Source organism: Mustela putorius, unplaced genomic scaffold, assembly GCF_011764305.1.
Source record: "Mustela putorius furo isolate JIRA1106 unplaced genomic scaffold, ASM1176430v1.1 tig00003853_pilon_pilon_pilon, whole genome shotgun sequence".
Lineage (NCBI taxonomy): Eukaryota > Metazoa > Chordata > Mammalia > Carnivora > Mustelidae > Mustela > Mustela putorius.
This window is the reverse complement of record NW_025422005.1, coordinates 30,551,390-30,577,058: the sequence shown is the minus strand read 5'-3', so window position 1 is coordinate 30,577,058 and position 25,669 is coordinate 30,551,390. Positions and strand designations below refer to the sequence as shown.

Genomic DNA, 25,669 nt, shown 5'->3' with positions numbered 1-25,669 from the left:
GTAGTAAGCGCCAGATAAACCTGGACATTCATTTTGACTGGCAGTGGTGGGAAGTGTGGAGCTGGCGGTCCGCCCCAGCGAGCGTCGGGTCCAGGCCCGGGAGCGCGGTCACATGATTGGGTCAAGATGGCGTCGCCCAGCTGCTTGTGGTTCTTGGCCGTCGCTCTCTTGCCCGGGTCCTTCGCTGCACGGGCGCTCGGGCATCTAGACCGGGCCGCGCCGCTGCCGCTGGTGATCTGGCATGGGATGGGTGAGTGAGGGAGAAGAGAGTCAGAAGGGTTTGGAGACTCCTTCTCTTTCCCAGCCTGGGTTCGCGTCTGCAGAGTGCGAGTGTGGAGGGCGAGGACCGTGGCTGCACAACGCTCTGCCGACCCGACGTCTGAGGATTTGGGGGGGGCTGCTCTGCACTGGAAAGGGAGAGGGGGAAGGGACTATCCTCTGGTGAGTGCTCGCAGAGAGCCGTGCATTGGGTTAGGGTATTCCGTGCTGTTCTTGTTTAATCCTCAATGGCAGTGGCGTCAGAGTGCAGCGTCTGGTACTTGGTTTGGCAGTCCTGGCTGTGGCCGAATGACGGGGGCATCCAACCTTTTATTCATTGACACACTGAATAGATTTGTCAGGCACCTGCAGTTCCTTTTTACATTTAACATGTAGGTATCAAGCACCTACTAGATGCTGCAGATACGACAGTGAACAGACCAAATTCTTTGCCCTTTTGGAACTTACTTACCAGGGGGAGAGAGAGACTATAAAGAAATAAATAAGCAAAACATATAATACGTTTTAAGTAAAATGGTGATAAGTGCAATGGAGAAAAAGAAAGCAGTAGGAGGATAGAAATGGGAGGCGGGGGCTGGCGATTTTATAAGGAAGGTCAAGAAAGGATTCACTGAGAAAATGACATGTGTACAAAGACCTGAAGTGGATGAGGGAAGCTGCCCTGTGAATAGCTGGTAGAAGGAACAGTAAATGCAAAGACCCTGAGGTGGAAGTATGTCTGGTATGTTGAAGGAACAACATTCAGGTCAGTGGGGTGGGAACTGAGTGAGCAAGGAGAAGAAAGTAGGGGATTAGGTTGGGAGGGTGCCAGTGTTGGGCCTACTAAGGGCATTGGCTAGAATTTGAGATGGGTAGTCCGTGGAGGGTTTTGAGCACATGAGTGACATGATATGACTTTCATTTTTTAAAAGGACTGCTCTAATTGTTGTATATTATATCTCAGGGCTGTGAGTTCAAGTCCTGTGTTGGACTCTACACTGGGCATGGAGCCTACTTAAAAAAAAAAAAAAAAAGAATAGATTGTAGGGGATTATAGACGTTTGGAGGAACACAAGTTAGGAAGCTACTGCAACCATTTAAACAAGAGATGGCGGATGGCATGAAACAGGATAATACTGGGAGATGCTGAGAAGTGTTCAAAGTTTGGGTATCTTCTGAAGGCAAAACCAATGGGATCTGTTAACAGGTTAGATTCAGAATGAGAGAAAAAGAAGAGTCAAGGATGATTCTGTGGGTTTGGGACTGGACAAGCAGAAGGAAGAATTTGTCGTTCTACCAAAATGAGGAAGCCTGTAGGGCCAGCAAGAAAAAGTCCTGCTTTTGGACTTACTAGATTTGAGATCCTCATTAGACATTCAGGAGATGTAGAGGAGTGCAGAGTATAGGACAGAGATATGAATTAGAGATTTAAGTTGGGAGCCTTCCGCCTATGGTTGGCATTTAAGGCCATGAAACTGGGCAGGATCATGGGTATTAGAGTGCACAGGAGGAAAGAGTTCTCAAGATGGAGCCCTGAGACACTGCCAACATTTGGAGGTTGAGGAGATGAGGTGGAATCAGTTGAGGAGACAGTGATGGTGGAGGAACGTTAGAAGAGTGCAGTGTCCAGGAAGTCCAGTGAAAATGTTTCAAGAGGAAGGGAGCAATCAGCTGTATGGAATTTTATCAGCAGGGCAACTGAGAACAGGTTATTGCGTTTAACAATTTGAAGATCACTAATGACCTTAACCTAGGCAGTTTGGGGAACATGATGAAGGTGACAGCCTTATTGGATAGAGTTAAAGAAAAGTGTTCAAAGAGCAATTAGAGCCGGCAAATACAGCGCTCTGTGCTGGGCTCTGGGGCTATCGCAAGAGATTTAAAAGAAGTTATGAGAGAAGTAGAAAATGCTCTAAGCCTTAGCTTTTCCTCTAAAAATGAATCTTAAGCCTTCCTCTCAGGTTAGAAACCTGATGATTCAGCTCCAAATGGGGAATGACCTCTGCCTATTTCTCTGGGTGAGTGGCTGGTCACTCTGCTTCTGGTTTTTAGTTCTGGTTCCTAGAAACAGGAAACAGGACTAGGAGTAGGGTGAGCAGGGAGACCCCCAGAGTGCAAAATTTAAGAAGGCATTTACTCCCATAAAAGACTCTTAATTTCACAAAACAAACTGAGGGTTGCTGGGGGAGGGGGTTAGGGAGAGGATGGTTGGGTTACAGGCATTGGGGAAGGTATGGGCTGTGGTGAGTGCTGTGAAGTGTAAACCTGGTGATTCACAGACCTGTACCCCTGGGGCTAATAAAACATTATATGTCAATATAAATAAATAAATAATAAATAAATAAAAATTAAAAAAAAAAAAAGAAGGCATTCACTCTCTAGTTTGTAGAAGTTTAGGGTCAGCACTGGCACAAACCTGTGAGTGAGTACTTCCTCAAATTTCATGTCCTAGGTTCTTTCCTTGCTTTTCCCCAGCCCTCCAGTCTGGCTCCTAAGTCCTTTTGAATCTATTATTCCCAAATGTTCCAGATGATAAGGGAGCATAATAAGCATCTCTGCTTATTTTTCAGTTGTGAATTTTGTGTGCCAATTATATTGTATGGGCTTTTGAAGTTTTTTATTATTTGATAAACATGAGCCAAGCAAAAAAAATGTTCTTTTTTAAAAATTGGAGTGAAACAGGGCGCCTGGGTGGCTCAGTGAGTTAAAGCCTCTGCCTTCGGCTCAGGTCATGATCTCAGGGTCCTGGGATAGAGGCCTGCATTGGGCTCTCTGCTCAGCAGGGAGCCTGCTTCCTCCTCTCTCTCTGCCTGCCTCTCTGCCTACTTGTGATCTCTGTCAAATAAATAAATAAAAATCTTAAAAAAAAATTGGAGTGAAACAAATATAACCTACAATTAACCATGTTAAAATATACAATTCAGTGGCGTTTAATGGGTTCACTATGTTGTAGGCCTACCACTTCTCTCTAATTTCAAAGCTTTTTCATCACCCTACAAAACACCAGGATCCGTTAAGTAATCACACTGTTCCCTGCTCCTAGCAGTCCCTGGAGATGTCCAATCTGCATTCTGTCTGTATAGATTTGCCTATTCTGGATATATATATATATATATATATATATATACATATACATAGTTAATCATGTATTATGTGACCTTTTGTGTTTAGCTCATTTCACATATAGTAATGGTTTTTAGGTTCATCCACATTGCAACATGTCAGTGCTTCATTCTTTTTTCTGGCTGAATAATATTCCTCTGTGTGTATATACCACAGTTGGTTTACCCACTCATCCATTGATGGACATTTCGGTCATTTCCACCCTTTAACTATTATGAATAATGCTGCTATGAACATTGATGTACACGTTTCTGTGTGGGCATGTTTTAATTTCTGTTGGGTAGAAATCTAGAAGTGAAATTGCTGGGTCATGTGGTAATTGTTAGGTTTGACTTTTTGAGGAACTATAAAATTTTCACAGTGGCTGCATCATATCACACTCCCACCAGCAATACAAGGATTCCTATTTCTCTACATCCTTGTAACACTTGTTACTTTCCATCTTTTAATTAAAAATTTTTTTATTTTTTTAATTTTAATTTTTTTAAGCCATCCTAGTAAGTATGATGTGGTATCTCATTATAGTTTTGATATGCATTTCCTTAATGACCAGTGATGTTGAGCATGTTTTCATGTGCTTGTGTTCTTTGGAGATAAGTCTGTTCAAGTCCTATTTCCATTTTTTAATTAGATTAACTTCTTTTTGAGTTGTAAGAGTTCTTTGTATATCCTGGGTATTAAACCCTTATCAGGTATATGTTTTGCAAATATTTTCTCCCATTCTGTATGTTTCACATTCTTAATAATGCTCTTTGAAGTATAGAACTTTTTTTTAAAAATGTGTGATGTTTTGGCTCACGAGTATTTCCCCTTGTCTTTGTTGTCTAGGAGACAGCTGTTGTAATCCCTTAAGCATGGGTGCTATTAAAAAAATGGTTGAGAAGAAAATACCGGGAATTTATGTCTTATCCTTAGAAATTGGGAAGACCCTGATGGAGGTAAGGCCCTTCACAGCTGTGTTCCTCTGAAGGTTAGCTGACTGATTTCATAGAATATATTATTAAAATGCTTTGCCTTGCATTTTTAGCAGCAGATCATACAATGATACTTGAACTCTTGAGTGGCTTATGTGAGGCTTCCAACCTGAATTTGTTTGGCCTCTTAGGGAAGATGGCCATTGGTGGTTTTCATCCTGACTTTCCTCTGTGGCTCCTCTTTCAGGATGTGGAGAACAGCTTCTTCTTGAATGTCAATTCCCAAGTAGCAACAGTGTGTGAGATTCTTGCTAAGGATCCTAAATTGCAGCAAGGCTACAATGCAATGGGATTCTCCCAAGGAGGTCAATTTCTGTAAGTTCCTTTCTGTTCGATTGTACTATTTACATGGAATTGATCTTTTCCTTATATTCGGGTAGATCCACTACTCTAATTCTTTTGAGCATTTCATCTCTCTTGTAAGGAAAGGTATTCTAAATTGTCTCCATATAAAAAGCTTTATGAAACTTAATTTATTTTCTATGAAAGAATAAAGATTTGCATTTGACCTTACTGGGGGAAATCCTGATGCTTCATGGCTTTGGGGAATCACAGAGGATGAAGTAGCTTAATCTGGAAATTTGGAGGTTAAAGATATATTTTTATCTGACTGTTGGATCTGATAATCCTTTTTTTTTTTTTCCCCAGGAGGGCAGTGGCTCAGAGATGCCCATCACCTCCCATGATCAATCTGATCTCAGTTGGGGGACAACATCAAGGTAACTTTGGCCTCTTTGCTTCCTTTTTTTTCTCTGTTCTAATCCATGTGACCACTTGATTTTAAAACATTCCAGCAGCTCTATTGGTACAAGAAGTCAGCCATCCTTGGAAAGTCCCGTTATAATAAACTAGCCAGAATTAAAGAAATAGGAAGAGACTTGGGATTCTAGAAGCCAAGAACACAGGTGAATCAGGTTGCCAACTGCTTCTCTCCAGTTTAAATGACATGATTTCCTGGAGGTGAGGTGGTTGCAGCCACATGGCAGGTGGTGACTAAGGAGTCAGTAAGGACCAACAGTCTTTCCTTTCTTTTTTTTAAAGGTTTTATTTATTTGAGAGTGAGAGAGAGCACAGGCACACAAGTTGGGGGAGGGGCAGAGGGAGAGGCAGAAGCAGACTCCCTGTTGATCAGAGACCCCAATGTGGGGCTCGATCCCAGAACCCTGAGATCATGACCTGAGCTGAGAGCAGATTCTTAACTGACTAAGCCATCCAAGTGCCCTGCTTTTCCTGTTTTCTGACATTGTGATGTCTTACTGAATTTAGACTCAGGCAAACAATAACATCTGAGGTTTTTTGTCTATAAAGTTAACAGTAGAAAATAAATCCTTTGAAAAACAACAGGTTTTCTGTTTAGGCAGAATTACATAACTTTTGGGGAAGGATGTGTCTTTGGGTAGAGTATCATCTCTGTTCTCATGGTGGCTATCACGTAGCATAGTGTAGGGGCAGAAGGATTCTCCTTATAATCAGGAATTCACCCAGTTAACTGTTGATGATGGGCAAATAATTTGGTACTTAGATCCCTTTCACAGATGAGGGAAACTGAAAGAAGGCCTTGCCCTTCTTGTAGGAATTTTTCAGAGGATGAAGTGAGAGAGTAAGTAGAAAAATACTTCTTTTGTTTGCTTAAGATTTTATTTATTTATTTATTTGAGAGAGAGAAAGAGAGCACACATGGGTGGAGGGGGAGAGGAAGAGGGAAGAAACAGACACCCTGCTGAGCGAGGAGCCCGACACAGGGCTCGATCCCAGCACCTTGCAGTCATGACCAGAGCTGAAGGCAGACTCTTAACTGACTGAGCCACCAACTGACAGGTGCCCCCCAAAATACTTCTTAAAAACACAAGTAATATTCAAATGCAAGTTGGCAAAAACAACTTTATTATTCAGTCAACAAATATGTGTGAAAATCTATAAATAGGACAGACAAGGTCCCTGTCTTCAGGAAACTTCCATTCTAGTGTGGGGGTTAGGAAATAGACAATGAAGCAAGTAAATAAATAAATACAGATAGTGGGAACTATGTTCCAGAAAAAAACAGGATATGGGGCACTGGGTGGCTCAGTTGGTTAAGTGTCTGTCTCTCGATCTCAGCTCAGATCTTCATTTCAGGACCATGAGTTTGAGCCCTCTATTGGACTCCATGCGTGGGACCTACTTAAAAAAAGAGAGAAAGAGAGAGAAATAGGATAATGTTGATTTTTTTTTTAAGATTTTATTTATTTATTTGACAGATGCAGTGAGAGAGGGAACACAAGCAGGGGGAGCAAGAGAGGGAGAAGCAGGCTTCCTGCCAAGCAGGGAGCCTGATGTGGGGCTCAGTCTCAGGACCCTGGGATCATGACCTTAGCCAAAGGCAGACACTTAATGACTAAGCCACCCAGGCGCCCTAGGATAATACTTGAAGGACAGAATAGTGGTTAAAGATGTGGGCTCTGGGGGCACCTGGGTGTCTCAGTCTGTTGAGCATCTGACTCTTCATCTCACTCAGGTCATAATCTCAAGGTCATGAGTTCAGCCCCGCATTGGGTTCCATGCTGAGGGTGGAGCCTATTTTAAAAAAAGTAAATAAATAAGGGGTGCCTGGGTGGCTTAGTCGATTGAGTTGCTGCCTCCAGCTCAGATCATGATCTCAGGGTCCTGAGACCAAGTCCTGCATGGGGTTCCTTGCTCAGCAGTGTACCTGCTTCTCTCTCTGCCTGCCGCTCCTCCTGCTTATGCTCTCCTTCTCTCTCTCTGACAAATAAATAAACAAAATCTTTTAAAAAATAAAAAGAAAAGAAAAAGAAAAAGATATGGGCTCTGGAGCCAAACTACCTGTGTTCATATCCTGGCTCTACGCTTATTGTCCAACCTGAGACCAAGTATTTAACCTCTCCGTTTTGAAGTTTCTTTTCCATAATATAGGGTGAATAATAATTTCTACCCCACATGTTGGTTTTGAGGATTGAATGAATTACTGCCAATATATTCTTAGAACTATGCCTGGTACTGCTGAAAATGTTATTTTTCATATGATGAAGGCTGAGGCTGATGAAGATGGAAGGTATAACTGGGGGAGGGGTGAGGAAGGGGGTGGGGCACTACTTGAGTTAGGGTTGTCAGATGTGACTTCCCCAAGCTAAGACCTGAGAGCCGGAATGAGCCCAATCACTGAGGCAGTGAGAGGAGCACATCTACCAGGAAGAGCTGGAGCTAAGACCCTTAGGCAGAAAACTCGAATGGGAGTGCCAGCTGGCTATGGTATGAATTCTCAATACGCTATTTTCTTGAGGCATAGATGAATGAGATCAGAGGCTAGCTCTGGTTCATTGTCTTCCTCACCGTGCCTTGCACATAGTAGGTGTTCAGTACATAGCTCTTGAAGGTGTTTTGTCTTCTGCTGCTGTAGGTGTTTATGGACTCCCTCGGTGTCCAGGGGAGAGTTCTCACATCTGTGACCTGATCAGGAAGACGCTGAATGCTGGGGCTTACAACAAAGCTATTCAAGAACGGTATGTATGGTTGGCTGGAAAGGATGTGGAACTGTCAGTGTGTGAAAATATCATGCCGACACTGAAATGATGTTGACAGCAGAAATTCCAGGAGTAGTGGCCAGGGGTATGCGCATGAGAGGCTTTTCTAAAGTATTTCTGTGCTGTCTGCTTGGTTATATTATAAGCTTAAAACTGCTCTAATATTAAATTTTAAAAAGGAAGGGTTTGGTTTTTTTTTTAAGATTTTATTTATTTATCCCAGAGAAAAGAGAAAGTGCGTGCGCGAGAGAGTGTGAGCAGGAGGAGGGGCAGAGGGAGAGGGAGAAGCAGATTGTCTGCTGAGCAGGGAGCCCAGCTCAGGGCTGGATCCCAGGACCTTAGGATCATGACCTGATATGAAGGCAGATGCTTTTTTTTTTTTTTTTTAAGATTTTATTTATTTATTTGACAGAGATCACAAGTAGGCAGAAGCAGTCAGAGAGAGAAGTGGGGGGAAGCAGGTTCCCTGCTGAGCAGAGAGCCCGAGTCGGGGCTTGACCCCAGGACCCTGGGATCATGACCTGAGCCGAAGGCAGAGGCTTTAACCCACTGAGCCACCCAGACACCCCCTGAAGGCAGATGCTTAACTGCTGAGCCACCCAGGTGCCCCTGGAGAACTCTAGATGATAACTAGATTTGGGATCAACTAGTATGACAACAGCAGCTATCCTAAAGGTTTTCCGAGCGTATTATTCTTGTCTAATAACAGTTCTTCAGTGCAACACTTCCTTGAAGCCATTTTCCAAGGTTCAGCCCTGCCAGGACTCTGCATGTGGAAACAACCTGTCCCTAACTAACCTCTTCGTTTCCTACCCATTGGCCACACGTAGAGTCACAGAGCTGTGTCAGGTCAGTAGTGCCACCTAATGGTCAGTGAGGGAAACTAAGATACTTTTTTTTTTTTAAGATTTTATTTATTTGAGAGCGATAGAGCACAGAGGGAGAGGGAGAAGCAGACTCCCTGTCTAATAGGGACACCCCAATGTGGGGCTCAGAGATCATAATCTGAGCAGAAGGCAAACACTTAACTGACTGAGCCACTCAGGTGCCCCCATTGTTCTTTATTCTTTACTCCGTATTCTTCTAACTCTTGCCAGATGCTTCAGAAAAAATCATCCTTTTATTTCTTTGTGTTTCTTTTGTGAACCAAGCACAACCCATGGCGATGAGAATTGTTAGCGACTGAAAATGAGCAGTCATGGGGAGGAGACAGTAACACCTAAATACTGATTAAAAGTGGCAGATTGATATGTTTTTTCACTTCCTCCTTAAACTGTAATAATAACCCAATAGCAAAAGAATAGAAAGTGAGAAAACCCACAAGGGCCAAGAGAACAGGAGAGGAGAGGGGAGACAAAAAAAGACATCACCATGACTTTGAAAGAAAGCAGAGGAAGGAGTGATAACTGTTTCAGCAGAGGAAAAAAGCCGAAACCTTTGTGTCTGTAGAAGGATGCCCCGACAAGAAGGGAGCGGATTCACTTTTTATAGCTCCACAGAGGGTCAGGAATTAGATGCATAAGATCCTTTGGAAGGTAGAGATGGGTGCATGGAGCTAAAAACAGGACTTTTTGTTGGGAGAAAAAAAAATCATTTCTATATAAGGAATGATCAAACCCCCAGTTCCCGTAAGTGCACATCCAAGTGACTGCTCCTCCCCCACTGTGACAAGAGAAGCAAAATTTATTCTCTGGAGCAATTTAACTCGAGAAGTACAAGACTCAGAGGTAATAAGTGAAGGATAGTGATGAGACACCCCACTGAAAACCCGGGCCCTCCCACTCCCCTTTCCTCCCACTCAGCTCCCAGAATGATAGCCACTAGGCTTATAACCTGCTAGTCTGATGTTCAGTGGACCTGTCTCTGGAAAACCTGACTGGCCCCAGAGAGAAGATCTATAGATTGAGGTTTTTGAGTCCTTCAAGAAATCAGGATTCCTCTCGACTACTGTGAGGTGAAGTCACTAGGACGTAAGCTCTGTTATCACACAAGAAGGCTCCAGTCAGTTTGTAGTGTCTCGTTTCAGCGTGAACCGTGAGCCTGGGACCCCCAGCCAGACATCTGAGGAAAGCTTCTAGTATGAAAGGCAGACTGAAACCAATGAAAAATAAAAAGCAACTTGGAAGGAAATGATGACAATTCAAGGAGCCAAAGAAAATCTTTAAAAAGAAAAAAAAGGGGGGGGTGGCACCTGGGTGGCTCAGTGGGTTAAAGCCTCTGCCTTCAGGGCGCCTGGGTGGCTCAGTGGGTTAAGCCACTGCCTTCAGCTCAGGTCATGATCTCAGGGTCCTGGGATCGAGTCCCGCATCGGGCTCTCTGCTCGGCAGGGAGCCTGCTTCCCTCTCTCTCTCTCTGCCTGCCTCTCCATCTACTTGTGATTTCTCTCTGTCAAATAAATAAATAAAATCTTAAAAAAAAAAATCTTAAAAAAAGCCTCTGCCTTCAGCTCAGGTTGTGATCTCAGGGTCCTGGGATCAAGTCCCACATCAGGCTCTCTGCTCAGCAGGGAGCCTGCTTCGTCCTCTCTCTCTGCCTACCTCTCTGCCTACTTGTGATCTCTGTCTGTCAAATAAATAAAATCTTAAAGAAAAAGAAAAGAAAAAAAGAAGCCTAGAATTATTATCTTTAGAGATGAGCAGTTACCTCCGTGGCACCAGAAAAGAATGAATACCAACAATCTGAGCATAAGAGAGAACTGGCAATTAAAAATAAGACAACCAAAATAAATGCGAGAGCGATATGGGACTATAAACTTGAGGAAATCTCTTAGAAATGAGAACAAAAACTCAAAGAGGTTTTTAAAAAAAAAAAAAAAAAAAGAGAAAAACTGGTAAAATTAAGGGAGACATTTAGGAAGTCCAGGATCTGCCTGATAGGAGTTCCAAAAAGAGTCCAGAGGAGAAAGGGTGGATTGAAATTACTAAAGAAGTAATACAAGAAATTTTCTCGGAATGACAGGATATGAATTTCCAGATTGAAAGGGCTCACTAAGTGATCAGGGCAAGGGATGAAAAAAAGCCTCACACTGGTGCATTCCTGTGACCTGTCAGAGCATGAGGAGAAAGAGTGGCCTCCAGGGAGGCCGCCCCCAGAGTCCATCCCAAGGACCATGCATTCCTGTCAGCAGCACCACCTGCTAGAAGTGCTAGAATCACTGAGGAAAAGTGATTTCCATCCTAGAGTTCTGTGCAGAACCTTTAAGTACAACCACTTGTGAAGGGAAAATAAAGGCCTCTTCAGACACACCAGAAAAAAAAAGATTGCCGGTCTGCTGCGTGGCCTGGTGTCTGGGAGCCTCTCCCGTCAGTACTTTCCCACGTGGAGATTCAGTGCAGGGCCCTCAGCTCACGCTAAGTAGGCAGCTCGGGGCTGTTACCGCTAGTGCTAGTGGTGCCATATTTTAAATATTTTATTCAACTTGAGCTGCCTGTTTCCTTTATTTATAAGCATTGCCGTGGTTTTGTTTTCTCTTTTCGGTTGCAGTCATAAAGTATTTCATTCATCATTTCATCAAACGTCGCCCTGCAGTTTGCCAGGCCCTGTGGTAGGTCTGGCAGATAGAGTGCAGAATAAGACAGTTAGCGACCCTGTCCCCATGAAGGAACATTCTGGTGGGGAACGGGGGCGCTCCAGGCAAACAGAGGTGCTGGGTCACCTCTGACAGTGCTAAAGCTGTGGCGGAAGTAAGCAGGATGCAGTGGTGGCGAGGCGTGGAGGCAGTGCCTACTCCAGACAGAATGGCCTTCGGAGAAGAGGAATTTAAGCTGGGGTCGAAGGATGAGAAGGAGGATGGGAGGAGCTGAGGAAAGAGTCATTGGGCTGAGGGAACAGGAGGCACAAAGGCCCAATCCTCGGACACATTTGGCTTATTCTAGGCCCCGGTGACAAGTTGAGTGATAGACGGGAGTTGGCAGGGGTGACACGCGCAAGGATGGGAAGATCACATCAGCCATGTGAGTTTCCTTCTAAACATCAAGAGAAGCTTTTGAGAGGTTTCAAGCAAATACGGCCAGATTCAGGTGTTTGGATGGTCTCCACTGCTTTGTGGAGAGTGGACCGGAAAGCAGGTAGAGGAAAAGCAATGGGCTTCCTTAGTGTCTCAATAAGAGGTGATGATGGCGTGGACACTGAGGTGGCCACAGTGAGCTGGAGAGAAGTGGAATGACCTGAGGTAAGTTCCATAACGTAGCTCAGTGTGAGCCAGGATACAGCCCAGCATTCATAACAGGGTTTCCCTCGGAAATGCTTTCTGAGTTCTCAGTGGCTCAAATACAGATGGATACTTTTCTAAATTTATGGAGTTGCTTTTTCTTTTTAAAGTTTCTTTGTTTTTCTATGTACATCTCATCTTAGCAGATGGGCAGTAGGAGATTTAAAAAGGTACACGTGGGGCACCTGGGTGGCTCAGTCGGTTAAGCCTCTGCCTTCAGCTCAGGTCATGATCCCAGGGTCCTGCGATCGAGCCCCACATGAGGCTCTCTGCTCAGCAGGGAATCTACTTATCCTTCTCCCTCCGCCCCTCCCCCTGCTCGTGCTCACTCTTTCTCTCTAATAAATAAATAAAATGTTTAAAAAAAAAAAAAAAAGGGCAGGTAGCCCCAAGAGGTGGGAAAGGTGCGGGGAGGGTGGAAAGGTGCAGAGGGAGATCACGTTCTGGTAGTGCGGTGCTAGGCTGCCTTTTGTATCCTGGAGGATTCTGGATGTAGGAAAATAACCATGTTAGCCCAAAGTAAATTTTTAAAGGAGTTCATAGTCTTTTGGTACCCAGGGTTTCAGAGGGACTAAAATCAAGAAATGGGAGCCACCAAGCGCTGAGTCTGTCTCTCCCACTGGCGTTTCTGTTGCCGCTGTGGGCATGAACACTGGCCTCTCCGGCCACCCATGTGGTAAAAGGTGGCCTTGCCCTCCTTCCAAACTTTTTGTTTGTTTGTTTTTTAAGATTTATTTATTCATTTTGGAGAGAAAGAGAGAGTGCCTGCAGGAGCAGGGGAGGGGCAGAGGGAGGGAGAGCATCTCAAGCAGACTCCCTTCTGAACACGGAGCCCACCTTGGGGCTCAGTCCCATGACCCCCAAGATCATGACGGGGCTGAAACCAAGAGACTGTCACTCTGCTGACAGAGCCACCCAGGTGCCCCCAGCTTCTAAGTTTTTCATTGTATCTGTTTAGGATATTATCTCAGGAGAGGCTGGAATCTCTTGGTCCCAGTCCAGATTTCTGGGGACGGGACCATGTCCCAGCTCAGGTCAGATCTCCATCACTGGCTGTGGCCAGAAGAGTGAGACCACATGGTACCGACCATACCCACCCCTGTAATCAGAAGGTGGACACAGGAAGGTTGCAGTACCCAGACAAGGAAGAGTTTATTTTGATTTAGGCAGAGACCCCAGGAGGTGTCCTCTGCACTGTTCAGATCATTCAGCCTTAAAGCAAATTCGATCTAGTTCCCTGGGAAGCCAGTGAGGAGGGACTTTCCAGCGCCAGCTCCTGGCTTGGTGGGGGCAACAGTGAGGAGCGGTGAGTGTGACAGTTCTCTCTCCCCTCGTGCTTGTGAAATCCACCCTCTAGTTCCCCTTTGAGATACTGATAGCCCTTGCTGGATTTCTTCCTCCAGTTTCCTCCTTGCTATTCTACTCACTGAGCCCATCCCCACCGCAGTGAATACAGCAGTGTCGCCCTGGCCTTGGCCTCTCTTCCCCTGTGCCAGCTCTGCTCTCCCAGGTGGCCCTGCCCTTGGTCCTCGGCCCTCAGCCCTGCATGCCCAGCACTCGCAGGGGGTCTGTGCCCCCCAGTGGCTCTCACAGCACGCTTATCCCCAGGTGTCCTGCTTTCCTCACACCTTCGCCCTCAACTCGCCACTCCCCTTCTGGAAATACTAAGGTATCTACTTAGGCACTTTTCCACTGTTCAAAAAAAGTAGAGAGAGTAATGTCATCTAAGACCTAAAATTAGTATTTTGTCATATTTGCGTCAGATGTTTTAAGAACTGAAACATTTCAGGTAATACTGAATTCTTCTACATATCTCTACCAGGTCCCATTCCCTGCCCGCCCTCCATAGTGACAGCCACTATCAAGAAACGAGAGTAATAGGGGAGCCTGGGTGGCTCAGTAGGTTAAAGCCTCTGCTTTCAGCTCAGGTCATGATCTCGGGGTCCTGGGATTGAGCCCCGCATCAGGCTGTCTGCTCCACCAAGAGCCTTCTTACTCCTCTCTCTCCCCGCCTGCCTCTCTGCCTACTTGTGATGTCTGTCTGTCAAATAAATGAATGAAATCTTAAAAAAAAAAAAGAAGAAGAAGAAGAAGAAGAAGAAAGAAAGAAATGAGAGTAATAGAGTCTTCTGTCCTCTTAAAAAAGAAAAATTGTCTATATATATACATATATATCCTCCATCAGTATGTAGCCTTATTTTGTATATTTAAAATGTTATGTAATGGATATCTTGTGCACTTCATTCTGCAACTGAGTTTTTCATCAGTATCACATTTAATAACATGTTACACATCTGGTTCATTCCTCTTAACGACTACTTGGCTTTCTGGATTCTGTGACTACGCCACCGTGTATTGATTTCCATACTGCAGACATTTCAGCACTTCTAATTTCTCTTGATGACAGACAACTTAGAGGGATCATCCTTGTGTTGAAAAGCCCAGCCTGTGTTGCTGCATGTCTCCTCTACTTTTATGCTACTTACTACTCTACCCACACAGGACACCACTTCTGGTCACCACATGTGTGGAGATTTTCCCCACACCAAGGAATTCTCTGGGACACCAGCTGGGTTCCTACATTTTAACTCAGTTCTGACACTGCCCACCTGGAGATGGCGTCAGATGCCATAGATTAAGAGCTCACTCCCACAAGCCTGCCCCCCACCATACATGTGGGCACACACACACACACACGCCCATTGCCAGTAATAGGTCCCCACGTTACCCACAACTTCTGTCCCACGTTGACTACAAAGTGGAGGTTCCCACGGCCTTCTCCTCAGGTGTGATTAATTTGCTAGGGTGGCTCACAGAACTCAAGGAAACATGTTTACCACTTTATTAAAGGGTATAATAAAGAACACAGATGAGGGGCACCTGGGTGGCTCAGTCGGTTGCCTACCTTCAGCTCAGGTCATGATCTCAGAGTCCTGGGATCGAGCCCTGCATCAGGCTATATGTCCTGTGCTCAGTGGGGAGAGTCTGCTTCTCCCGCTCCTTCTGTTCTTCCCACTGCTTGTACTCTCTCTGTCAAATACATGAAATCTTAAAAAAAAAAAAAAGACACAGATGAACAGCCAGATGAAGAGATAGATTGACTCTTCTATCTATCAGGACTCAGGAGGGTCCTGAGCGTGGGAGCTGGGGTGTACACCCTTCTGGTGTGGGTGTGTTTGCCAACCTGGAAGCTTTCTGAACCCCTACTATCAGGATTTTATGGAAGCTTCCTGCCATAAGCATGATCCATGGAGCACTAGCTCCATTTTCAGCACCCCCTTCCCCTCTCTGAAGAATGGGGAGCAGGGCTGAAAATTCCAAGCTTCAGGGGGAGGTTTGGTGAGCAGCCCCATCTAGGAGCCATCCAGGAGCCCACCCAGAGCCACCTCAGTAGAAGAAAAGCTGCTCCTAGTGCTCTAACCACTTAGGAATTTATAAGGGTCTTAGGAGCTCTGTGCCAGGAACCGGGGTTGGAGATCAGTCTACGTATTTTCTGTCACCCAGCAACCCCTGAACAAGAACTTACGTACTAGTAGAATTCACATGTGGACTCTCAGTTATTTACCAGGTAATTTGGGGAATGCTCCTTAACCTCTCTGTTTTAGTTTCATCATCTATAAACGAGGGCAGATGGGCTGTAGAGAGGGTTAAAAGAGATAGAGATGTAGATAGAGTGCTTAGAACAGTGCTTTGGAGACAGTCCGTCCTGTTAGCTGCTCAGATTACAATGAGAGCGTGCATCTTAGACTCGCCTCCATGTTGCTGAGGTGGTTGTACCAATTTCTGTTCCCACCACCAGAGTGTGAGCGTTCCCGTTTTCTACAGTCTTACTTACTCGGGATCCTGTGTCTATTGCGAGTCTGCCAGTCACATGTGTGTGGGATGGTTTCGCTTTCCCATCTGTGCCTCCCGTTAGGCAGCTCGAACATCTGTTCATGTTTGTTGGCCACTCGGGTCTCTCTTTTCTGAGTTGCCTATTCATTACCTCTTCTAGTCTTTGCCTGTTTTTCTGTTGGGCGCTCTGTCTTTTTCTTACTGGTGTGTAAGCATCACACACACAGATGCATCTCTGTTAGGATTTTTAATTTTTTTTTAAAAGATTTTATTTATTTTATTTGACAGACAGAGATCACAAGCAGGCAGAGAGGCAGGTAGAGAGAGAGAGGAGGAAGGAGACTCCCCGCTGAGCAGAGAGCCTGATCCCAGGGCTCGATCCCAGGACCCTGGGCTCAGGACCTGAGCTTTATAGGCGGACACTTAACAACTGAGCCTCCCAGGCGCCCCTGTATTAGGATTATTAAGCCTTTCTTTGCTAGGTGTGTTACACTTCACTTCTCCCAGCCTGTGGCGTATCTTTTAGCAGATTTTTGGGGGGCAGTTTTATTGAGATCAAATTCACATACTATACAGTTCTGTCATTTAGTGTGTATAATTCATTGGTTTGGGACACATTTTTTTTTTTAGTTGCAGTAAAACGCGTGTGTGTGTGTGTGTGTGTGTGTGTGTAAAACAGAATTTGCCATTTCAGTCATTTTTAAGTGTACGGTTTTGGGGCACTAGGTACTTCCCAAATAGCAGCAGGTTCGGCAGCTTCCAATTTGGATTCAGGCCATGTCGTCAGTCCTCAGGACTGAAGCACAAAGCTATTCTCTGATCCTGTATTTTCTCCTATTTTTTTTTTCAAGTTTTGTTTTGATTCTCATGTTTTTCATCTATCTGGGGTTTTCGCTGCTTGAGTCCGTTTCCGGGCTGCTGGTCCGTTCCATTTTATTTGTCTCCCCTCCTCGCGCACGCTGCTTTAGTTACTCTGCAACTTTTGGGAGGCTCTGCTTCAAGTCTGGGCTGGTCTTGGACTTTTATGGTTTCATCTGGAGTTTAGAATTAGTTTGTCAGAGTCCACCAAAAATCATGTTGTGATTTAGGTTAGAATGGCTTAGGTTTCAGCCATTGCCTTGACACCTGTGCTTCTACATTTCCTTTCCTCCCCGTCAGGCTGCTGTTCCTGTCCCTCCAGGACTTGGCACAGCATCTCCCCGTGCAGATGGTACCAGCAGCGGCTGGGTTTGGAGCCAGGACCAGGAGGGACAGAATAGAGTGGCGATGGGCCACGACAGCAGTAACTTCTGCAGAATTTGTGCCATGAAGGGACACGTTAGTGAGCTTTACGGTTGATAGGTAATTTTCCCAATAACCCTGGAAAGAATCCAGCTCCAAGAGACGAGTGTCCGTGACTCCAGCACAGGGCTGCGTGTTGTGAAGCTGGTGCTGTGGGCGCCACATGGTCCACAGAGGTGGGGGTGTGGGTACGTGTGGTGGTCAAGAGCAGAGCCACTAGGGCTGCCTAGGCCATTTAGGCTCTGTTTGCTCCCAGCAGAGTGACCGAGGACAAGCTACTTAATCACTCTGGGCATGGTTGCCCCATTTGTAAACAGGAGGCTAATAATAGTGCCTTCCTGATGGAATTCTTTTCAGGATTAAATAGGTTAATGTGTGTAAAGTGCTTAGAATAGGCCCAGTAAGTGCTGTCTAAGCCACAGAGGCTGTAGCAGGCCTCACGGGTAAAGGCTCTGGTTTCTGGGGAGCTGATTGCCTCTTGAGCGGGCTGCATTGGAAAGCGTATGGACTTGGGCAAATTTAGGCTCCTATCTTACCTTGTCTACAACTGTGTCTTTTTTTTTTTTTAAGCTTTTATTTATGTATTTGTGTATTTAGAGTGCATGCGCACAAGCAAGCGGTGGGGAGGGGCAGAGGGAGAAATCCCAAGCAGACTGCCCATGGAGCCCCATGTGGGTCTCAAGCCCACAATTCTGAGATCACGACCTGAGCCGAAACCAGGCGTTAAGGGATACTTAACTGACTGAGTCACCGTTGACACAGCCGGGTAGTTGTGTTTTTTTTTGTTGTTGTTGTTTTTTGTTTTTAAGATTTATTGATTTATTTATTTGTCAGAGAGAGAGCAAGCACGAGACTCATACACAAGCAGGGGCAGCAGAGGAGGGAGAGGGAGAAGGAGACATCCTGCAGGGCAGGGAGCCCTTTGCAGGGCTGGATCCCAGGACTCTGGGATCCTGATGAGCCAAAGACAGATGATTAACCCACTGAGCCACCCAGGAGCCCACGACTGAGCAGTTTTGAGAGCGTTACTTAACCTCTGAAACCGGCCCCACCCTGGTGACCAGACGAGAACAGTACAGACCATGTTTCTTCTCCGTCTGGCTCCCTGACACTCCCAGCTTCTGCTCACCTGCAGGTCCTTCCCCATAGGTGCCCCGTGTGCACCAGGCTTCTCACAAAACAAATGCCTTTCCTTTCTTCCTGTTGCCCCTTCTGAAGCACTTTTCACACAGAAAGTTGCCCCAGAACTATTGCTTTCATTTTCAGCCATTGGGCTCCCTGCTGTAACTCTGGGTCGCTGGAACCTGGTCGGGCAAGATCCAAAGACCTTTGTATTTGTTCCCTGAACATTTTTTGAGGAAACTTTGATTGGCCACCATGTGTGCGCCCCCTGCTCACCAATTCTGAGCGTTTGACACTATTGACCACCCACCCACTCCCGAAGCTTCTTCCCTTGTTCTCCTAGCCATACTGCCTTCCCTTCTGCTCACATCTCACAACCCCTCCCCTCCCTCAGTGCCAGCCACTTCTTTCAGAGCCTGTCTGGAATCCTGCACCGGGCCCTTGCACTCAGCGGAGACTTCCTGCTAAGCATCTGCCATGTGCCTGTGTGTCATTGCGCAAGGAGCTTGTTGTCCCCAGGGGGAGAACCAGGGAGTCAGCTCGCCCCCGGTGAGCGACAGCAGGTCTAGAACGCAAGCACAAGACCAGTGGCAATGTCAGTATTTTATAAATGGTCAGAATTCATCACATTTTGACAAAATCAGTGAAACTAAACACTGAAATGTTTCAAATACATTTAAAAACAGATGATCGAATGTTCCTGTGACCGTGGCAGGCTGACCGTGGCCTCTTTTTTTTTTTTAGATTTTTAAAAATTTATTTGACAGAGAGAGATCACAAGTAGGCAGAGAGGCAGGCAGAGAGGGAGAGAGAGAGAGGAGGAAGCAGGCTCCCTGCTGAGCAGAGCGCCGGAGCCACGGCCTCTTTTGACCTCGGGTGCACCTGCCCTGGACGTGAGGAGCTCTGACCTCTCGGCTATAGCTGGTCCCTCTGGGCCTTTATGCCATCCTGCCCTGCTGAGTGGAGCTTTCTGGACCACCACCTGAGGGCAGCTCTTCTATTCAGGCTGGGGAGCGCCTTTTGTACAAACATTTCTTCTCTCCCCTGCCAGCCTGGGCTAGAGTCCCACCCGTGGTCTGACTCCTCCTTCCCCCAGAGGTCTTCTGCCAGCCGGTCCACTTTCTCTGGAATTGCGGCTGTGTGGTTGCAGGAGCTACGAGGAACTGTGGAGGCACCAGCTGGGAGGACTTGGGAAGGGCTCAGTGTGGATGGGGAAGGGCCCCCGAAGGAAGGGAGGGGAGGATAGAGGGAGCAGAGAGACTGGGGAGAAACGGAAGCATGTGAACACCAGTCTGAAATAATAGTATAAACACCAGATCCCCGCCTTTTGTCCTTAAAAATCTGTGACATTCCAGAATCCTGAAAACTACTGTCCTCATTCAACAATAGGAGCAATGCTCTGGGATTGAAGGGGTAGACCTCCCTGCGAGTCTGAGGCCGGCCAGATGGGTGAAGAGAGGGATGGCTGGATGCGGAGGTGGTGATAGCTGAGCTGAGTCTTTGCAGATATCTGAATAGGAAGCAGCGGAGGGGGAAGCAGGGGAGGCTTTAGACGGGGACAGCATGGGCCACGGTGACCCGGAGGCGGAAGTGTGATAAGGAAGGCTCAAGGCCCTGGGGGAACAGACACGGATGAGTCCTTTTCCCAAATCTGTGGGACTGTACTGTGCTGCATAGCACTCTCATGCCTCAGGTGTGTCCTTAACGAACTGTGTCATAAGTAGAAGTCTTGTCTGCCCTATTTAAGGTCAAGGCCAGGGACGTGGTGGCTCTTGATTTTTTGTCCTTTTGAAGTCTCTTAGTACACAATGTGCATATGCACACACAGGGGTGTGCCTCCAGCGTGCTGACTGCCACGTGGCTCGGTCACCTTCATTCATTCCTTCTTCCTGCAGCCTGGTGCAAGCAGAATACTGGCACGACCCCATCAAGGAGGACATGTACCGCAACCACAGCATCTTCTTGGCAGATATTAATCAGGAGAGGGTAAGCTTCTATCCCAGGCTGCTGTTGCTGTGCGTTCGTGTTGCTTTTGGGGCGCCACATGCAGATGAGCTGTGACCGTTTACCCAAAATATCCTGGACACACACCCTGGGGAACAGAAGTTCTGTTTTGGGAAGGCAGTGCTTATGAGCGTCAGTTCCTTTTAGGAAAGCTGAAATTCATTTGGCTTTCTTCCCATAGGTCCTTTTCCTTGCCTTGTGTTGAAGAAGCAGGGTAAGCTTAGTAGGTTGCTGGCTGGTTTAAATGGAGTGTCACAGTGGCTGTCTTACTGAGAGCAGCCTTCCTCGTGGGTCCCTTGGGGGTCAGATTTTCTCAGAAGTGAGATTTACTTAGAAGAGAGATGGCAGAGGGGACCCAATATGTCCCAGGCACAAGCTTGGTTTGGTTTGTGGGATTCTGGTAAACTCAGTGATTCAATTTGTATTGGGCCCATCTGGAGGGTTGTTTTGTTTTGTTTTGTTTTTTTAAAACAAAACTTGAGGGTTGGTGCAGAAGAAACGGAAGTGTTATAGCAGAACCACTCAGAATGTGCGGTTTCTCATTTTGCCTTGGCTCTCTCTGGGTGGTCGCCTTTAACCTATGTGACGGATGCCTATGGAGTGTGGTGACAGACTATGGTTGGTGGGGGCATTGCCAGTCAGATAGGATGATAAGAAAAGGCTTACAAGGTATATTCTGGGCTGGGAGCTGGAAAACCAACCCATTATCATGGGGAGGAAATACTGTGGCCCAGGGTTGGGGAGGCCAGAGCACTGGAAGGCTTTAACACCCTGCTGGAATCTGACGGTATTGTCCCTGAACTACAACTGCCTTTCTTCCAGGGAGTCAATGAGTCCTACAAGAAGAACCTGATGGCCTTGAAGAAGTTTGTGATGGTCAAGTTTCTCAATGATTCCATTGTGGACCCTGTGGACTCTGAGGTGAGATGCTGTGCCGGCAGGCCACACCACATGGGGAGACCAAAGGAGTAAATGGCATTAAAATACAGCCACCTGCTGAGGAGAAACCTTCAGTCCCTTCCTCCTCCTTCTGTGTAGAGCAGGGCTTCTTTGCTCGAGGTCTACAAATGGGACACTTGGGGCTATAACACCCCCCAACATCTGAAATTGTTTGCAAAATTATGTAGTAGCCTTGTCTGAGGAAGGGTCTGTAACTTTTACCACATTATCCAGGAGACCTGTGACCTAAACCATCAGCCCAAAGTCTATAAATCCCTGAGCTTGGCATTTAAGGTCCGCCTTGACCTACCTTTCCAACTTAATCTTCCTTCATGTCCCACTTCACACATATACTCTAGGATGAAGTCTTGAAATGCACCAGACTTGGCATGTGTTTTTACTCTTAGTGCTTTTGTTCATGCTTTTCAGTCTCTAGAGTGCCCTTCCCTGGGCTTCTCCATCTGACAAGCTAAAGTTCATCTGTCAAGGCCAAGCTCAAATGTCACTTCTTCCATCCAGGATGTCATCCCTACTCCAAGCAGACTTTGCTCCCTCTTTTGCAAAATCATCACATTATGTCAGGTTATCAGGGACTAGCCAGCCTTATCGGCCCGCCATCTGCTTTTGCAGGGCCCGTGAACCTTATTTTTTTTTTTAAAGATTTTATTTATTTATTTTTTTGACAGAGACAGAGATCACAAGTAGGCAGAGAGGCAGGCAGAGAGAGTGGAGGAAGCAGGCTCCCTGCTGAGCAGAGAGCCTGACTCGGGGCTCGATCCCAGGACCCTCGGATCATAACCTGAGCCGAAGGCAGAGGCCTTAACCCGCTGAGCCTCCCAGGTGCCCCCCGTGAACCATTTTTTAATGGTCAGAAAGAAACCAAAAGAATATCTGATGACTAAGGTTATATGAATTCAAATTTCAAGGTCCATAAGTGAAATTTCATTGAAATAGAGCCATATTCTTTTAGCTTTTTGAAAACCATATTCATTTTTTATATATTGTGTGTGGCTGCTTTTGTTTAGAAGGGCAGCACTACGTAGTTACACTCATGTGGTCCTTAAAGCCTAAGCTATTTTGTATCTGGCCTTTACAGAAAAGTTGGCTGATCCCTGTGCTAAACAGTTGTTTCTTTGCCTCACCAGACCAGAGTTGTAGAAAACAGGGACCACATATATATTTATCTTCAATGTCAGATTTAGCACAAGGATTTTCACAGCGTAGGTGTTCAGTTACTGTAGGAAACAGGAATTCTGCAGAATTGGAAAGCGCTTTGGAAAGATTAACTCATCCTTCAGCATCTACCTTTAAAAAGAGATGACTTAAGACATACTGTTTTCACTCTTTGCTACAGCTTTGTGATGTTGTTTGTTGGTAGTCTTACCTTGACAATATGTGCTGTTGTGTCTGATCTTCATTCATCCTCCTCTTCTGCAGTGGTTCGGGTTTTACAGGAGTGGCCAAGCCAAGGAAACCATCCCCTTGCAGGAGACCAGTCTGTACACACAGGTAACCAGAGAGGAGAGAGGTACTGTCTTTTTCAGCTCCTGGTTCCCAAAGCTGCTCGATTCTTTGGTGATAGAGGCTGTCCTGTATGCCCCAGAGCAGTGGGTGCTCGGAGGCCTGTGACTTGGTCTGATACGGGTGAGGCCGGTGAGGGTGCTGATTGTGACCCCAGTGTCTCGGGCGCTGGGTTTTATTAGTGTACATCCTGAAGGATGAAGGACCTGGACCTCATGGCTTTCCATATGTACAAAGATCACCTCATCTCCAGTTTCTGTCTGCTGATGAAAAGGTTTAGAACTGGCTTCCTTTGCTGACATGCAGACTGCTAAGCCAAGAAGCCCCAGTGCATCGTGAACACATAGGAGAGGTGTTAATTTTAAAACACGAACAGATGTGAAGTCCCGTTTTTAAAATTAGAGCACTGGTGAGAGGAGCTCCTCCTGCAGGGGCCTGGGGGCAACGCGGTAGGCCCTGTTTCTCCAGCAGAGGTTGCACCATTTCACTACCTCTAGTTCTGGGACCTTCCGCACTCCAGGGAACGGATATTGGAACTGGACCCTCCTAAAAGGCACAAGTGCTATGGGCGCCACTTGCCTTCTACAAGAATTCTCCTGAGTAATTTCACGGGCCAGTTGTCTCCTCTCTTGGCTTATCTCCAGCATTTGGTGGCCCATCTTGGGTGAGCTCAAAGAAAAGGGAAGCTCAGGTCTGCCGAGTTTTGGAAATTACAACTAAGAACTAACTTCCCTCTCGTCCAAGTCAAACTGATGGTAGCTACAGCAGAAGCAACACTCCAGCTCTGTCAGCTGCTTGTCCTCCCAGCCATGATTGTTCTGTGCCCCTGTGGGTAGTGCCAGGATATGAAAAGTGAGGTGTGTTCTTGAAGGGTTAGATGTTTTCAGCTTTTTCTGTTTTTGGCTCAGTCTCACTTGACTGACATTTTGAGGCAGTTTTGTCTGTGGCCTGGCTCACCCACGCAGGTGGTTCTCCAGAAGCTTTAGTAAACTTTTCAGAAAGCTGAATATAGTACTCTGTAGACAACAATCTCAATTATACCTATGTTTTGAATGCTCAGGAAGAAAACAGGGAGGAATCATTTTTGGCATTTTCAAGTGTTAACACCTAAATTTTGCTACTCCGGGAAAAGACTACACTTTTGAGCACGTATCTCAAATGAACATTGATTCTTTACAACTATTAATTTTTCGTGAAGCCTCTTAATTATGATCTTTCTGTCTGCAGGACCGCTTGGGGCTAAAGGAAATGGACAATGCAGGACAGCTCGTGTTCCTGGCTGTGGAAGGGGACCATCTTCAACTGTCTCAAGAATGGTTTTATGCTCACATCATACCCTTCCTGGAGTGAAACCCTTGTAGTCTGCCCCAGAGCTCAGGGAGCCCCTAGAGCTTCTATGTACCAGTAGGAGAACATTCCCTTCATGCCTAAGCCTGAGCTCACATCCAGCTTGCAACTAATCCTTCCCTCTGGTTATCACCTAACACACCCTGCTCAGAAAGATCTAAGATTCGAATCTTATCCTTTGCCTCCTCCTATCAGCATATGGTGTTGAATGCAAGTTTAATTAGTCAATACCATGCATGGAGATTATTTTACAATCCCTCAATGTGGTCAGGCTGTCTAAGGCAAGTCTGCTGCTGATCAGTGTCTGAACTGTGCCCAGAAGAGTCTGAAGCTAAAGCAATTAGAGTTTAAGGGCAGACACCTTTTTCAGTAAAGCCTAGCCATATTTCAAGCCAAGAGGCAGCCAGTATCCAGGCCTGAGGGGACCATAAATGCTTGCTCAGTTTTGCTGGTGGAGAGCCAACCAGTGCTTGTGAAAGTATTGTTTAGATAGTGTTTCTGTGTAATTCCTTGAGGCTACCCTTTATTCTCAGTATGTTGTCTCCTATGGTGCGTTAGCATTGACATCTTCTGCTGGGCCACCATCTTGTCTCAGTAGCACTCTTGTCTCATCAGGTAGTGATAAATTAGTTGCTCTGTCACAAAAGGGAGGGGAAGTAGCACCCAACTGGATTGCTTAAGGTGGTGGCGGGTGGGGGATGGAGTACATCTTGCTTGACTTGGGGGAATGAAGACAAATGTTCAAGTGGACAGAACACTGTATGTCAACTACACTTCAGCTGAACAGTGTACAAGCAGAAACGATAAGTGAGGACACAGCTGGTCCCTTCCACGCCATCCTTAACTAAGCTGTCCCTTTTTCCGTGTAGCCAGCAGTCTACATTCTGGAGTCACTGTGCTGCTGGTGTTAGCAGACAATGGAAAAATGGAAAGAGATTAGGCTTTCTAACTCCGCATCTCAAAAAACTATTTACAGTACATTCAAAACTATTTCTCATGTATTTGATGAAAAAAACGATTATTTGCTCAGAAAGCTTGGGGAATACTGCATACCCCTTTTCTCCTGATCTCCTGAGATCAACTCAGAATATTAAGGACTGAGAACTCCTGTTACGATAAAAAAAACTAACCTTGAGCTACTGTTTTCCCATACTATGTGAGCATGGACATCTTAGCCTCCCACTACTCCACCCTGAGAAAACCCATCAGTACCTCCTGGAAGACTATTGTGCAGAATGCCCATGTGAGGGAAGACAGCTGTGCAGAGGGAAGCACCTTGTTAAGTGCTGCTAAGTTTACGCTTTATGATCTTTCTCTCCCCTCTCTCAAGCCTTAGTTCTCAACTAGAAGATGAGGATTAAGGGTAGCAAGTGGGGGGAATGTGAAAAAAATTTTATGATACTGTCTAAAATAAAGACTAGTTTCTTATCCTTGGTGTCCTTTTCCTTCTCAGTACTCATACATACCTCCCAGGGTGCCTAGATGGCTCAGTCGGTAGAACATGCGACTCTTGATCTTGGGATTGTGAGTTTTGAGCT

At 46.0% G+C, this 25,669-nt stretch overlaps 1 protein-coding gene across 1 annotated transcript; it reads left to right on the top strand.

The window, feature by feature from the left end:
• Positions 1 to 91: 91 nt before the first annotated feature.
• Positions 92 to 25,559, top strand: PPT1 (palmitoyl-protein thioesterase 1). Its single transcript, XM_004740684.2, has 9 exons — positions 92 to 250; positions 4,210 to 4,319; positions 4,543 to 4,670; positions 5,004 to 5,074; positions 7,750 to 7,852; positions 20,216 to 20,306; positions 21,147 to 21,245; positions 22,701 to 22,772; positions 24,012 to 25,559. The coding sequence occupies exons 1-9, from the start codon at positions 127 to 129 to the stop codon at positions 24,132 to 24,134; spliced, it is 921 nt and encodes a 306-aa protein (XP_004740741.1). The 5' UTR covers positions 92 to 126; the 3' UTR covers positions 24,135 to 25,559.
• Positions 25,560 to 25,669: the final 110 nt, after the last annotated feature.

Excerpts from the sequence above, each read along its gene's own strand:
- PPT1 (XM_004740684.2), top strand. The coding sequence starts at position 127 with ATGGCGTCGCCCAGCTGCTTGTGGTTCTTGGCCGTCGCTCTCTTGCCC. Across the intron at positions 251-4,209 it reads GGTGATCTGGCATGGGATGG|GAGACAGCTGTTGTAATCCC; the intron begins GTGAGTGAGGGA and ends TTTGTTGTCTAG. Across the intron at positions 5,075-7,749 it reads AGTTGGGGGACAACATCAAG|GTGTTTATGGACTCCCTCGG; the intron begins GTAACTTTGGCC and ends CTGCTGCTGTAG.